The 13986-nt window shown below is 47.9% G+C and overlaps 1 protein-coding gene across 1 annotated transcript in view; it reads right to left on the reverse strand.

Moving 5' to 3' along the window:
* Window positions 1-6665: 6665 nt before the first annotated feature.
* Window positions 6666-13986, reverse strand: part of LOC121845510 (D-glucuronyl C5-epimerase B-like) — a 32447-nt gene continuing 25126 nt past the window's right edge. The window contains exons 4-5 of the mRNA XM_042317016.1: window positions 10367-10659; window positions 6666-7556 (exon numbers count right to left, since the gene is read on the reverse strand). Coding sequence (XP_042172950.1) covers window positions 6825-7556; window positions 10367-10659 — 1025 coding nt within the window. The 3' untranslated portion in view covers window positions 6666-6824. The remainder of the gene's footprint in view (window positions 7557-10366; window positions 10660-13986) is intronic.

Consider the following 13986-nt stretch of genomic DNA (forward strand, 5'->3'; position numbering starts at 1 on the left):
TGTAGTGAAATAGAGAGGGAATCCTCAGTGATTGATATTTCCTACAGTTTCTGATACGACTTCTAATAGCAACAGATGGGACTTAATAGACCAAATCTACCAGAGGCCCTGACCCACCTATAGCTTTTACAATGAAGAATCCCCCTGTGACCAACCCAAACAAAGACCAATGGTTCTGGCCACAACCCAGTAGGTTGCAACCTGAACCCAGCATTTGGTTTCCACCACATGCAGTGGACAGAAGCCCTTGGTGCGTAACAACCACTATTGACTGTTGAGGGAAATCTACTTGAGGCTAAACACCTTCCTCTTCTGGAGACAAAACAGAGCCCCCAGTGATGGCCTAATTTGGCCCTAATTTCAAAGCGCCAATGGAAACAGGGCTTTAGTGTAACATCAGCATAAACTAGGTGGCATCTTGCAGCACATTCATTACAATACAGTAGGTCCTAGTGTGTGTGCTGCCAGTGTGGCTGGAGGTCGGTAGCAGGTAGGTTGGATTGGGTCGTCTGCTTGGTTGTGGTGTTCTGGAGTCTGTTGGCGAGGTCGGGTCTCTGGCAGACAGACACTCCCTGGCCCAGTCTGCCCGACCGGATTCATAATTAATGGTGGGTAAGCAGCTCAGGTCGCTCCCTCTCTCTGGTTGGGGCACGGTTATGGCAGCCTCGCCACCGAGGTCACCTCCGGCTCTGACACAGCTGCCAGTTAGTGGCATAATGCACTATATTATTCAGTACAATGCCTATAAGAGGAGAGCCGCGAGACAAAGCACCAAGCAAAACACTGTAATTAGCTGGTTTGGTAAATCAACGGCAGCAATCAGGGAATGATCACATGGTCTTAGGTTAATGATTATCTCTGCTGTTCCATCGTCTGAAATAGATATTGCTGAAACTATCTGCAGTCGATAATGTTTATTCTGCTTCTGAATTAGATGAGCATCGGTGTTCAAAATAGGTCAGAGGGGGATTATAAACCAAGCAAAGATTAGAAAAAGAAAATCAAATAATGTAATGAGAGAGTTCCAGCTACCTCTAAGACTTGTAACTTCATAAGCTCTGTCTTACACAATGAAGTGATGCCTCGAGGCTTCCTCTACCTTCCCTTCTCTCCCTCTACCTCCCTCTTTCACTCACTCAACTCTTACCTTCCCTGCTTTAATCTGCTCTACTGAAACGCCCCCCCCCTCCTCTCCCTCTCCCATCTACAAAAAGCCTCACACGGACCCAAACCCAATGAGCGTAGGGTCACCCTGGAGCTAATCTGATCAGACAGACAGTGAAATGAACCCAGCTGCAGTGCTCCTCTCCTGGGTCTCTGGACTCTCAAAGCACCATGAACTCCTCTAATGCTATCAGAGCCATCTGAATGGCACTAGAGTAGGTGAAGGATGTGGATGGTCCTGTGGAGGGAGGGCCAATGGGGCCAATAAAGAGACAAAGCCTGGAGTCTGGGAAAGGCCTAATTAAAGGGCTGGGAGACAAACTGGCTGTCAGGAGGAAAGGTAATATCATTAGGGTTTGTGGAGAGAGAGAGAGAGAAGGGCTGAAGTCTATAAATGTCAGGAGAGGGGAGCTCTGCTGAGCTCAGGTCGAGCGTTCCTCAATGAGTTTTCAATTCAATGTGCTTAAACTCACCCGGGCTCCATCCATTAGGTCCCTGCTCAGGTTTGTGTAGAGGACTGATCAGTTAATGAAAGTAGACTATCGGATTGAAACTCAATCGTCTCGTCCGAAACGACGATGCATTTTGATACACCTTGATTGATTAATCTTCTAAGCAATTAAAGAGTATTAAACAGGAACAGGGTTGCATATTTGAAGAAAGATCATTGGACGTCAACATTAAGAAAAATGTATTTATTTTACAACTTTAAAAAGCAACTTTTTAAGCACAAAGATTCACTCTTATATATAAACACTTTTTCTCTGCATAAAAAAATGGTAGCATGTGCACATTGTGCTTGTCTGTACAACCGCTCTCTGGGCGCCCCTCGGCAGCTGGGACCCAGTCTACATTTTATTGCATAAGTCACATGTGATCCGCACATGTCAATTTACAGGATAGTGGAAAGAATCGAGTTGAAAAGGAGAGAAAATAACGACTAGAAAGATTCCTTTACACAGTGAAAAACAATAGCAGCTTTCAAAAGGAAGGCGTTGCACATTGTCCAGAAGAAACTAAATCCAACAGAAAAATAGACCAACTAATGGAACCTGTGATTGTGCTTTACTCAACAACAAAAAACAGAACAGCTGATCCTAAAGCAAATCCTTCCACCATGTAAACCAACGCTAAACAAAACAAGCTGGTAAACTACAACCCCCTCCAGGAGAATCTGCAGTTAGGAACCCATTTTTCCCTTTGAAATGTGACCGAGCACTAACACTAGATGTACGGATGCACACATCCCATTAGACAGGCCAGTTTTACACATCTTCTGTTAACTACAACTTCCGACACTACTCTATTAGAATCTACATTTCAAAAACTACATTTTCCCAAAAGGCAGTCGATTTCCCCCCCGTTGTCTCTGAGGAGGGAAGGCAGAAACTCTTGTTTAAGCATTATCGTTTGTCATCTTGTGATATCTCAGACTTGATACTGACAAACAAAATGCTTCATGGAAAATCTGCAGAAGCAAAAAAATTAAAACACCTCAAACAACCTGGACTTTTAAAGACTTTGGTATGAACAAAATGAAGCGCTCAATAAACACAGGCCCTATTGGTACGCCTGACTGTCCCAATATCCCTTTAAAGAATGGACTTCATTCTTAGTCCCGTCAAAGTATGAAATATGCATAGTGGTATTCATGTGAAGAAATGAGATTGAATAGACATGATCAACCAATGACTAAGAGAATCAAACAATATCCATTGAATATCCAAATCAGGGGATCTCAAGTTATGACAGGTTCAGAGTGCAATTTCTCAGCAAACGATGACTTGGCCTCCAGAATGAAATCAGAGCAGGGCACAAGAGGGCAAGGGTCACAGAGGGTGAAGAGGTGACCATCTGAACCCTGTGACTGACATGGAACCTGGGAGATCAGATGGAGCAGGTAGACACACACACACACACACACACACACACACACACACACACACACACACACACACACACACACACACTACCTGGTCTCAGATGCGTTTGTGCTGTCTTGTGAAACCCTATGGTCATTGTCGTGCTAAAACAGATCTGGGACCAGGCTAGGAAACACAAGATTGGGGCTTTGAGTTTGAGAACTACTGCACCTGGACTGACAGTGAATTTCACTGAGAGTAAATGAAGGTTAACCCCATTGACTAAACCATTTCCTCTGCATGTTCTAATGAAAACATGGAGCTCACACTCTTCTTACGGTCTCCTCTCTGACAGCAGCACCCGACTCACACCAGCAGTAGCTTTTCCTTTCATTATTTTATACACGTCATTGGCGTCACCTCAAAGAGCGAGGGCTGAAGGCGTCAGATTCTGTCCTTTATCAAGTTCAAAAGTGATTTAGGAAAATGGGAGAAATGGTCCTTTGAACAAAAAAAACATTTCAATCCTCTTACGCACTTTACAATTCCTTTAGCCGGTCGGAGACGGTGAAACCCGATCCGTCTGAACCACAGCCGCAGAACATCCTTCTCATAAACAATCTTTGATCTGACACCATATCAGTCAGAAGTGAAACCGTCTCCTTCGTCTTGGCCAGCCATTGTTTACCAGTCAGTTAAAAGCTGAATCATTCCCTGCTGCCGCGGCTGCACCACCGACAGGCTCTCAAGACTCAAGCCTATTAACCGTCTGAATTAGAGGTGGCTCTGCAGCCCTCTTCACTCACATCCACCTGTCAATAGGCCAGGCAGGGAGATTGAACAGGCCTGAGCCCACGCATGCTAACGGATGGGAGAAAGACCGACTGTCATTAGCTTGCTTTCCGCTCGTCTCCGTGTGCCAAGAATTAGGGCAGCGTTCAAAACAATGTCAGCCGCCGGCGATGTTCTTGTTGAGAAACTACAGATGTTGACAGTGTTCCTCCAACAACATGACACCTCAATCTGCCCACTCTCTCACACACGCAGACACACACACGCGCGCAGACACACACGCGCAGACACACACACGCGCAGACACACACACACACACACGCGCAGCACACACACGCGCAGACGCGCACACACACGCGCAGACACACACGCGCGCGCAGACACACACGCGCGCAGACACACACGCGCAGACACACACGCGCGCAGACACACACGCGCGCACACACACGCGCGCAGACACACACGCGCAGACACACACGCGCACACACACACGCGCACACACACGCGCAGACACACACGCGCGCAGACACACACGCGCGCAGACACACACACGCGCAGACACACACACGCGCAGACACACACAGCACACACACGCGCGCAGACACACACGCGCAGACACACACGCGCACGCGCAGACACACACGCGCAGACACACACGCGCGCAGACACACACGCGCGACAGACACACACGCGCGCAGACACACACGCAGACACACACGCGCAGACACACACGACACACACGCGCAGACACACACGCGCGCAGACACACACGCGCAGCAGACACACACGCGCAGCACACACACGCGCAGACACACACGCGCAGACACACACGCGCAGACACACACGCGCAGACACACACGCGCAGACACACACACGCAGACACACACACGCACACACACGCAGACACACACACGCAGACACACACACACACACGCAGACACACACACGCAGACACACACACGCAGACACACACACGCAGACACACACACGCAGACACACACACGCAGACACACACACGCAGACACACACACGCAGACACACACACGCAGACACACACACGCGTTTCCAGAATTGTAGTGTATTGATTAGCAAATGATTGATATAATTTCCAGATGATTGATAGAGTAATTCAAATGTAGTGTAGTAGCCAGTATTTCTGACAATGAATGTGAAATAGGATATGATGTTAGTGTTACTGAAACAATAACAATATTCAATGAGAAATTACATTCATCTACATTTCATTTGCTGATCAGACACTCACAACTGGAGAGGGTTCACGAAAATCAACCCATGGTGAAATTAAAATGAGTGAAATCACTAAGGAAGAATTCAAGATGGATTTATAATGGACATGAACAGAGCTCCAGTCTCAGACTGAGGGGAGGGCGGCCATTTCCTGGCAATGGGAAAAGATAGGATGTAATGTAACGACTATAGCGAATGCCTCTGGCTCCAGTATGTGAAGGATGATGGGCCGACCCCAGGGAGCTGTAATGGGAGCTAGTTGTGGCCGGGGATCAGGGATGCTGCCTCCCATTGCTGGGCTGAAATACAACCCGTGTCCCAGAGCAATCAAACTGACCTGAGAGCAGCTACACGGACACCGCCCCTGAACAGATTAGGACTACGGGGCTCCGCAGGGTTCAATCTTCGCCCCCCAAAATGAGATTGCGGTGAGGTGGTTATGAGGCCTATGGGAATGTGATGTTTTCTGGAGGGGGTGAGATGTTGCTGCCCCTAAAAGCTGATCGCAAGTCAGATCTATTTATTGGGCACTGATGTTTTAGGTTGGGATTGGGTTAGAATAAACGGATTCTAAATCTGGGGTTACTCATGATAATCCATGGGAGCTATTGTTAGTGAATGACAATAGTAGCTCCTTATCTTTCTACTCTGAACACCAATCGGTGGACTCTTTACTTTCATAGAACAACAAATAACATTTGGTACGTTCAAAACAACTATTATCAATGTTGTTGGGAAACTGGTCGGTCGGGGGAAAACCTGATCCAACATTCAGAATTTATAAAGACTCTCCTCCAAAAAGAGTCTTTATAAATTAGACTCATATCATACTCCATCGAGTATTTACAGTATGGTTTCAGTCAGCTAGTTCTTCAGCCATCCCAAAACACAGGTGAGCATTAGAGGGGAGACTAGTGAAGGAATGAAGTGTTGGAACAAAGCTATTCAATCAACCCACTCAAGACGTTCTTCTTCTGTAGCATCCTGATGAGTGAAGAGACAAATGGGGGGGCACCCTTTTCTCCCATACACACAGACACACTCCCTGAAGCTACGTTTGCACATAATTACAACAGCTAGCTCGGAATAGACCACAGCTGCAATTACAGTGGCAAAAATAAGACCCGGGACGAACGGCACCGCAAACATTTAGCGCTTTTAGACTGAACACACCTTTCACCTTCTCTGTAACCAGATCACACACACGTAGCTACGTAGGCTACACACACACACACGTAGCTACACACACACGTAGCTACGTAGGCTACACACACACACACACGTAGCTACGTAGGGCACACACACACACGTAGCTACGTAGGCTACACACACACACACACGTAGCTACGTAGGCTACACACACACGTAGCTACGTAGGCTACACACACACGTAGCTACGTAGGCCACACACACACGTAGCTACGTAGGCTACACACACAGCTACGTAGGCTACACACACAGCTACGTAGGCTACACACACGTAGCTTCGTAGGCTACACACACAGAGATGTGTACACACAGAGATGTGTACACACACGTAGCTACGTAGGCTACACACACAGAGTGAGATGTGCACACACACGTAGCTATGTAGGCTACACACACACAGATGTGCACACGTAGCTACGTAGGCTACACACACACAGAGATGTGCACACACACATTCCACCCGCTTCCCTCCCACACCTCCCCATAGAGTTCCTGGTCCAGGACCGGCTCCTAGTTGTGCTTGGCCCGCCCCCCCTCCAGGACCGGCTCCTAGTTGTGTTTGGCCCGCCCCCCCTTCAGGTAGCTCTTCCAGCGCTTCACCACATCCCGGAAGATGGGCGCGTTATCGATGGACGCCAGCAGCTGCAGCTGGTTGATGTGCGTGGTGTGGTAGTCCCAGCGTGCCAGGTTGGGGGCTGTGCCCAGCATGTAGTGCCGCAGGTCGTAGATGCTGCCCGAGCCCGTGTCATACAGTGGCAGCATGGCCTTGAGGGACTCCATGCCCCTGGAGAACAACAGGCCAGACTCCCGGCCTAGTTTCTCGCCCGCCGTCTCGGCCAGATCGTGGAGACCGAGCAGCGAGTATATGAAGCCGTTGAGCACGAAGGAGCCTGGTGTAGTGGGGTACTCCTCGTACCAGTCGTACTTGTTCATGAAGACAGCCTTGACGCCGTGCTGTTCAGAGTGCAGCTTGTAGGGGCCGGTGGCACGCAGCGCAGCGTTCAGGTACGTCTGGTCCTTGGTGAGCAGGTAGGCGCGGACCAGAGTCGACATGGCCTGGCCCTGCGCCATGGCGGAGTACCAGCCAGGCTCCAGCGGGCGGAAGCCCTCGCCCAGCTTGCGTGTGACCATGATGGGCCATCCGCCACGCTCGTCCTGGTTGCGCAGCAGCCAGTCACTGGCGGCGAAGAAAGCAGCCGTGTGCGCCGTGGTGGAGATGGTGACGTTGTCGATGGCACCGCGCCCACGGACTATCAGTCGCACAACCCGCCGCGGCATCACCTGGAAACAGGGGGGGGTTGGTTTCACTGAAGCCATGTTTAACATGATAGGAACATTAACTCTTCCTACCAAGATTCACACAACTTCTACGTTTCTGGTACTTTAGAACCTTATGGGTTATATGCTGATTTGGTAACTAACACTTAAAAATGTTCCTGGAGATCTACCCTCCTGTAGGTTTTAACTCCAACCCTGTTCCTGGAGATCTACCCTGCTGTAGGTTAACTCCAACCCTGTTCCTGGAGATCTACCCTGCTGTAGGTTTTAACTCCAACCCTGTTCCTGGAGATCTACCCTGCTGTAGGTTTTAACTCCAACCCTGTTCCTGGAGATCTACCTGCTGTAGGTTTTAACTCCAACCCTGTTCCTGGAGATCTACCCTCCTGTAGGTTTTAACTCCAACCCTGTTCCTGGAGATCTACCCTCCTGTAGGTTTTAACCCTGTTCCTCCAGGTTTTAACTCCAACCCTGTTCCTGGAGATCTACCCTCCTGTAGGTTTTAACTCCAACCCTGTTCCTGGAGATCTACCCTCCTGTAGGTTTTAACTCCAACCCTGTTCCTGGAGATCTACCCTCCTGTAGGTTTTAACTCCAACCCTGTTCCTGAGAGATCTAACTCCAACCCTGTTCCTGGAGATCTACCCTGCTGTAGGTTTTAACTCCAACCCTGTTCCTGGAGACCTACCCCTGTAGGTTAAATCCAACCCTGTTCCTGGAGATCTACCCTGCTGTAGGTTAACTCCAACCCTGTTCCTGGAGATCTACCCTGCTGTAGGTTTTAACTCCAACCCTGTTCCTGGAGATCTACCCTGCTGTAGGTTTTAACTCCAACCCTGTTCCTGGAGTTTTAACTCCAACCCTGTTCCTGGAGATCTACCCTCCTGTAGGTTAACCAACCCTGTTCCTGGAGATCTACCCTCCTGTAGGTTTTAACTCCAACCCTGTTCCTGGAGATCTACCCTCCTGTAGTTAACTCCAACCCTGTTCCTGGAGATCTACCCTGCTGTAGGTTTTAACTCCAACCCTGTTCCCTGGAGGACTCAACCCTGTTCCTGTAGGTTTTAACTCCAACCCTGTTCCTGGAGATCTACCCTCCTGTAGGTTTTAACTCCAACCCTGTTCCTGGAGATCTACCCTCCTGTAGGTTTTAACTCCAACCCTGTTCCTGGAGATCTACCCTCCTGTAGGTTTTAACTCCAACCCTGTTCCTGGAGATCTACCCTCCTGTAGGTTTTAACTCCAACCCTGTTCCTGGAGATCTACCCTCCTGTAGGTTTTAACTCCAACCCTGTTCCTGGAGATCTACCCTCCTGTAGGTTTTAACTCCAACCCTGTTCCTGGAGATCTACCCTGCTGTAGGTTTTAACTCCAACCCTGTTCCTGGAGAGTTACCCCCTGTAGGTTAACTCCAACCCTGTTCCTGGAGAGTTACCCTGTTAACTACCCTGTTCCTGGAGAGTTACCCTCCTTAGGTTAACTCCAACCCTGTTCCTGGAGATCTACCCTCCTGTAGGTTAACTCCAACCCTGTTCCTGGAGATCTACCCTCCTGTAGGTTTTAACTCCAACCCTGTTCCTGGAAATCTACCCTCCTGTAGGTTTTAACGCCAACCCTGTTCCTGGAGAGTTACCCTGCTGTAGGTTTTAACTCCAACCCTGTTCCTGGAGAGTTACCCTGCTGTAGGTTTTAACTCCAACCCTGTTCCTGGAGAGTCTACCCTCCTGTAGGTTAACTCCAACCCCCTGGAGATCTACCCTCCTGTAGGTTTTAACTCCAACCCTGTTCCTGGAGATCTACCCTCCTGTAGGTTTTAACTCCAACCCTGTTCCTGGAGAGTTACCCCTGTAGGTTTTTCCAACCCTGGAGATCAGGTTAACTCCAACCCAAGTTACCCTCCTGTAGGTTAACTCCAACCCTGTTCCTGGAGATCTACCCTCCTGTAGCCAACCCTGTTCCTGGAGATCTACCCTCCTAGGTTTTTCCAACCCTGTTCCTGGAAATCTACCCTCCTGTAGGTTAACGCCAACCCTGTTCCTGGAGATCTACCCTCCTGTAGGTTTTAACTCCAACCCTGTTCCTGGAGAGTTACCCTCCTGTAGGTTAACTCCAACCCTGTTCCTGGAGATCTACCCTCCTGTAGGTTAACGCCAACCCTGTTCCTGGAGATCTACCCTCCTGTAGGTTTTAACTCCTGTTCCTTTAACTCCAACCCTGTTCCTGAAGTTACCCTCCTGAGGTTAACTCCAACCCTGTTCCTGGAGATCTACCCTCCTGTAGGTTTTAACTCCAACCCTGTTCCTGGAGAGCTACCCTGCTGTAGGTTTTAACTCCAACCCTGTTCCTGGAGAGCTACCCTCCTGTAGGTTAACTCCAACCCTGTTCCTGGAGAACCATCCTGTAGGTTTTTCACGCCAACCCTGTTCCTGGAGATCTACCCTCCTGTAGGCCAACCCTGTTCCTGGAGAGTTACCCCTGTAGGTTTTAACTCCAACCCTGTTCCTGGAGATCTACCCTCCTGTAGGTTAACGCCAACCCTGTTCCTGGAGAGTTACCCTGCTGTAGGTTTTAACTCCAACCCTGTTCCTATAGAGCCACCCTCCTGTAGGTTAACTCCAACCCTGTTCCTGGAGAGTCACCATCATGTAGGTTTTTCACGACAACCCTGTTCCTGGAGAACCACCCTCCTGTAGGATTTTTCACTACACCCCTAATCTACTGCAGCCGATTCTAATAATTAGCTGGTTGACAAACTGAATCAACTGGGGATTGGAGAGCCCTGCTCTAACACAATTAAAACTGAAGGTGCTAACCTTGGTGGCCTTGACGGCCTTGGTGTTGGACAGGCCCACGCCCTTCCTCAGGTCTGTCAGCAGGTCCCGGGTGACCGTGGACCAGGCGGCACGGGGCCCGATGCCGTAGGTGATGTCGCGGCCGCTGAAGGCGATGAGCTGAGCGGAGGTGACATAGTGGATGATGAAGGGCGCGCCCTTCTCCGTGGTCTCCAGCACCACAGACACGCTTCCGTTGGAGGTGAACTTGAGGTCGAAGGAGATGATAAAGTCCTTGGAGTTGCCCAGGGGGAGGGAGACACCTTCAGAGTTCTCTGTAGTGACAGGAGGGAGAAACAACATGGTGGGTTTAATGGTTTCACAGTTCTTCACAGTGCTGGTAGTCACTAGGGTCCATCGTTCTCTGAACTAATGAGAATGTGTGTATTTGGGTTTGTTCTCAAGGTTAAGAACAGGGTGAGGGAGATTGTTACGTTGGATTTATTTTGTAACAAAGCGCTGCATTTAGAAAAAGGCCCATCACACCCAAGACAGTTTGTCTTAAACATGCGGCATCATAAAGAGCTAGCGTGTCATTCTAAGGACAGCTTTCTGTAGGCTTGCATTGTAATAGAACGTTGAGAAGGCCCCCCTCCAACAGATGTATGGGTTCTGAGAGAAAGTCGTCCCCCCCCTCCAACAGATGTATGGGTTCTGAGAGAAAGTCCCCCCTATGGGATCCTGGTTAGTATGTATGTGAGAAAGTGACTTGGGGGGAAGAGAGGGAGGGGGAAGAGAAGGAAGAGAACAGGAGAAGAGAGATAGTAGGGAGAGAAAGAGAGACATAGTGGGGAGAGAATGAAAATAGACCAAGGTGCTGCTTGGCCCATATCCTAATTACACCCCTAAAAAGAAATATGTAAAAAAAAAAATCTAAATTCAGTAATTGGTTCTGTTTTTCACTTAATTGTTTTTCAGGTTTTTCGCTCTCAAAAATCACACTTATTAAAACAATCTAAAAATGGGATATTCTAAGTCAACAACCATACTAAACCACATCAGAAGACCACTTTTGAGGTCTGGGAAAATGTTTTAAATGTGAGTGTGTAGTCACCCTTTAATTCCAGTGTGCACCTAGCAAGAGGCTGTTTAGCTAGGTTTTTGTAGCACACATTTGCATTGTCACACGTGGGTAGTTTACAATACTAATACCCACTGGATTGATGTAAATAAAAATGATTCTGTCAGGTAAACAGAGGCTACTTTGTAGTTAACATTTAATTCAGAATGTTTTTGAGACGGCCTTTCCATCTATCGGGAGATTTTTTATTAGCATCATAGCTAACGGCTACACAGTGATAGCGGCGCACACCGTCCATACAGCATTGAGACGGAGGAATTCTCCTTGCCTCATCAGAAAGTTGCAGGAAATAAGAATCACTCTGTTCATTTCATGATAAACTTGGGCAAATGAATGCATACTTTTATACATTTAGTTGGTTCCCTACTGATAAGTTCAATACATTTTTTGAATATTGTTGAACTCTGTTTTATTGTCTGGATTCAGTCCACATCTCGCACTGCAACACTTCCTTAGGCAGCAGCCCAGCATGGAACACACAGTTTGACAATACTACTAGGAAATGTTGAATCCCTCACACACACACACACGTACAGTACCAGTCAAAAGTTGACACACCTACTCATTTAAGGGTTTTGCACACAAGAGTGTGCAAAGCTGTCATCACAGCAAAGGGTGGCTGCTTTGAAGAATCTCAAATATAAAATAGATTTAGATTTGTTTTAACACTTTTTTGGTTACTACATGACTCCATGTGTTATTTCATAGTTCTGATGTCTTCACAATTACTCTACAATGTAGAATAGTAAGAATAGTAAAAAATAAAAACCCTGGAATAAGTAGGTGTCCAAACTTTTGACTGGTACTGTATATGTAGAGACACACCCACTTCCTTCCAAACAGAGATCATCTTCTGAACTTATCCCAAACTGTTCAGGCCCCTTGTCAGCGGCTAAGCCTGGCTCCCTCCCTCCTACTAAGTCTGCACCCCACAGCACTCTGAAAACACTCAGAGGAGGAGGCACTGTTAAACTTTCAGAAAGAGAGAGTGTGCACACACAAGAAAGAGATAAAAGGAGAGGCAGAGTGATGGCTCCCTCAGTCAGAGAAAACAAGAGTAAGACAGAGACAGGCACAGACCAACAGAGAGGCACAGACCAAGAGACAGTCAGGCAGGCACAGACCCGAGAGACAGTCAGGCTGGCAGGCAGGGCCCCAGGTTTCTACAGCTCTTTAATGCACTCATAAATCCATTACTTAAGGCAACCCAGAGAGTAAGTGGATTTGTACTGTGGCCCTGTGATTACTCTGCCATCAATAAATGATGGGCTGGGAATACAGACGAGATCCCATCTCCTCTCTGATGCTGCTGCTCATCACCGTGGTTGAGAGAGACACTATGCTAGGTTGTCTGATGCTGCTGATCACCGGGGGTGAGAGAGACACTATGCTAGGTTGTCTGATGCTGCTGATCACCGGGGGTGAGAGAGACACTATGCTAGGTTGTCTGATGCTGCTGATCACCGGGGGTGAGAGAGACACTATGCTAGGTTGTCTGATGCTGCTGATCACCGGGGGTGAGAGAGACACTATGCTATAGGTTGTCTGATGCTGCTGATCACCGGGGGTGAGAGAGATACTATGCTAGGTTGTCTGCAGCACAGGTGCACTAATCCATACATTGCCTTCATTCACACACCTGGACTTTTTCCACATTATGTTGAGTTAGACTGATTTTAAAATGGATTCAATTGAGAATGTGTGTCACGGATCTACACACAGCACCCCATAATGTCAGTGGAATTATGTTTTTAGAAATATTTACAAATTAATAAAAAGTTGTAATTTCGTCAATAAGTATTCTGCACAGAGAGAGAGATCTATATATATATATATATATATATTACATTGGATAAAAGTAGAGACTCAGAGCTACAAAATGGTATTATCATACACTACAGAACAATGGGAAAGTAATTCTGTTTTGAAAATTGATAAACGTGTAACCTCACTTTTGACAAAATGTCTTGAATGTTTTGGTACACCTCCTGGAGAGCTCTTTTTGTCTACACCCATTCAGCATCGTTCACACTTTAAGCTTTAGTCCCACCAGCTCCTTAAGGATTCACATGCGAGGCCATGTACTAAACAAGCAAAGACATCAAGAATAAAGGCTGTTTTATACTATGGGTGTGTTAATAATTTAATTTGAAGAGCAGAAGATCATGTTAGCTCCACATACTCACTGTTAGCCTGCACTGGGAGTCTGGGCTGCATCATGTTAGCTCCACATACTCACTGTTAGCCTGCACTGGGAGTCTGGGCTGCATCATGTTAGCTCCACATACTCACTGTTAGCCTGCACTGGGAGTCTGGGGTGCATCATGTTAGCTCCACATACTCACTGTTAGCCTGCACTGGGAGTCTGGGCTGCATCATGTTACTGTTAGCCTGCACTGGGAGTCTGGGCTGCATCATGTTAGCTCCACATACTCACTGTTAGCCTGCACTGGGAGTCTGGGGTGCATCATGTTAGCTCCACATACTCACTGTTAGCCTGCACTGGGAGTCTGGGGTGCAT

This window comes from Oncorhynchus tshawytscha, unplaced genomic scaffold (assembly GCF_018296145.1).
Source record: "Oncorhynchus tshawytscha isolate Ot180627B unplaced genomic scaffold, Otsh_v2.0 Un_contig_3847_pilon_pilon, whole genome shotgun sequence".
Taxonomy (NCBI): domain Eukaryota; kingdom Metazoa; phylum Chordata; class Actinopteri; order Salmoniformes; family Salmonidae; genus Oncorhynchus; species Oncorhynchus tshawytscha.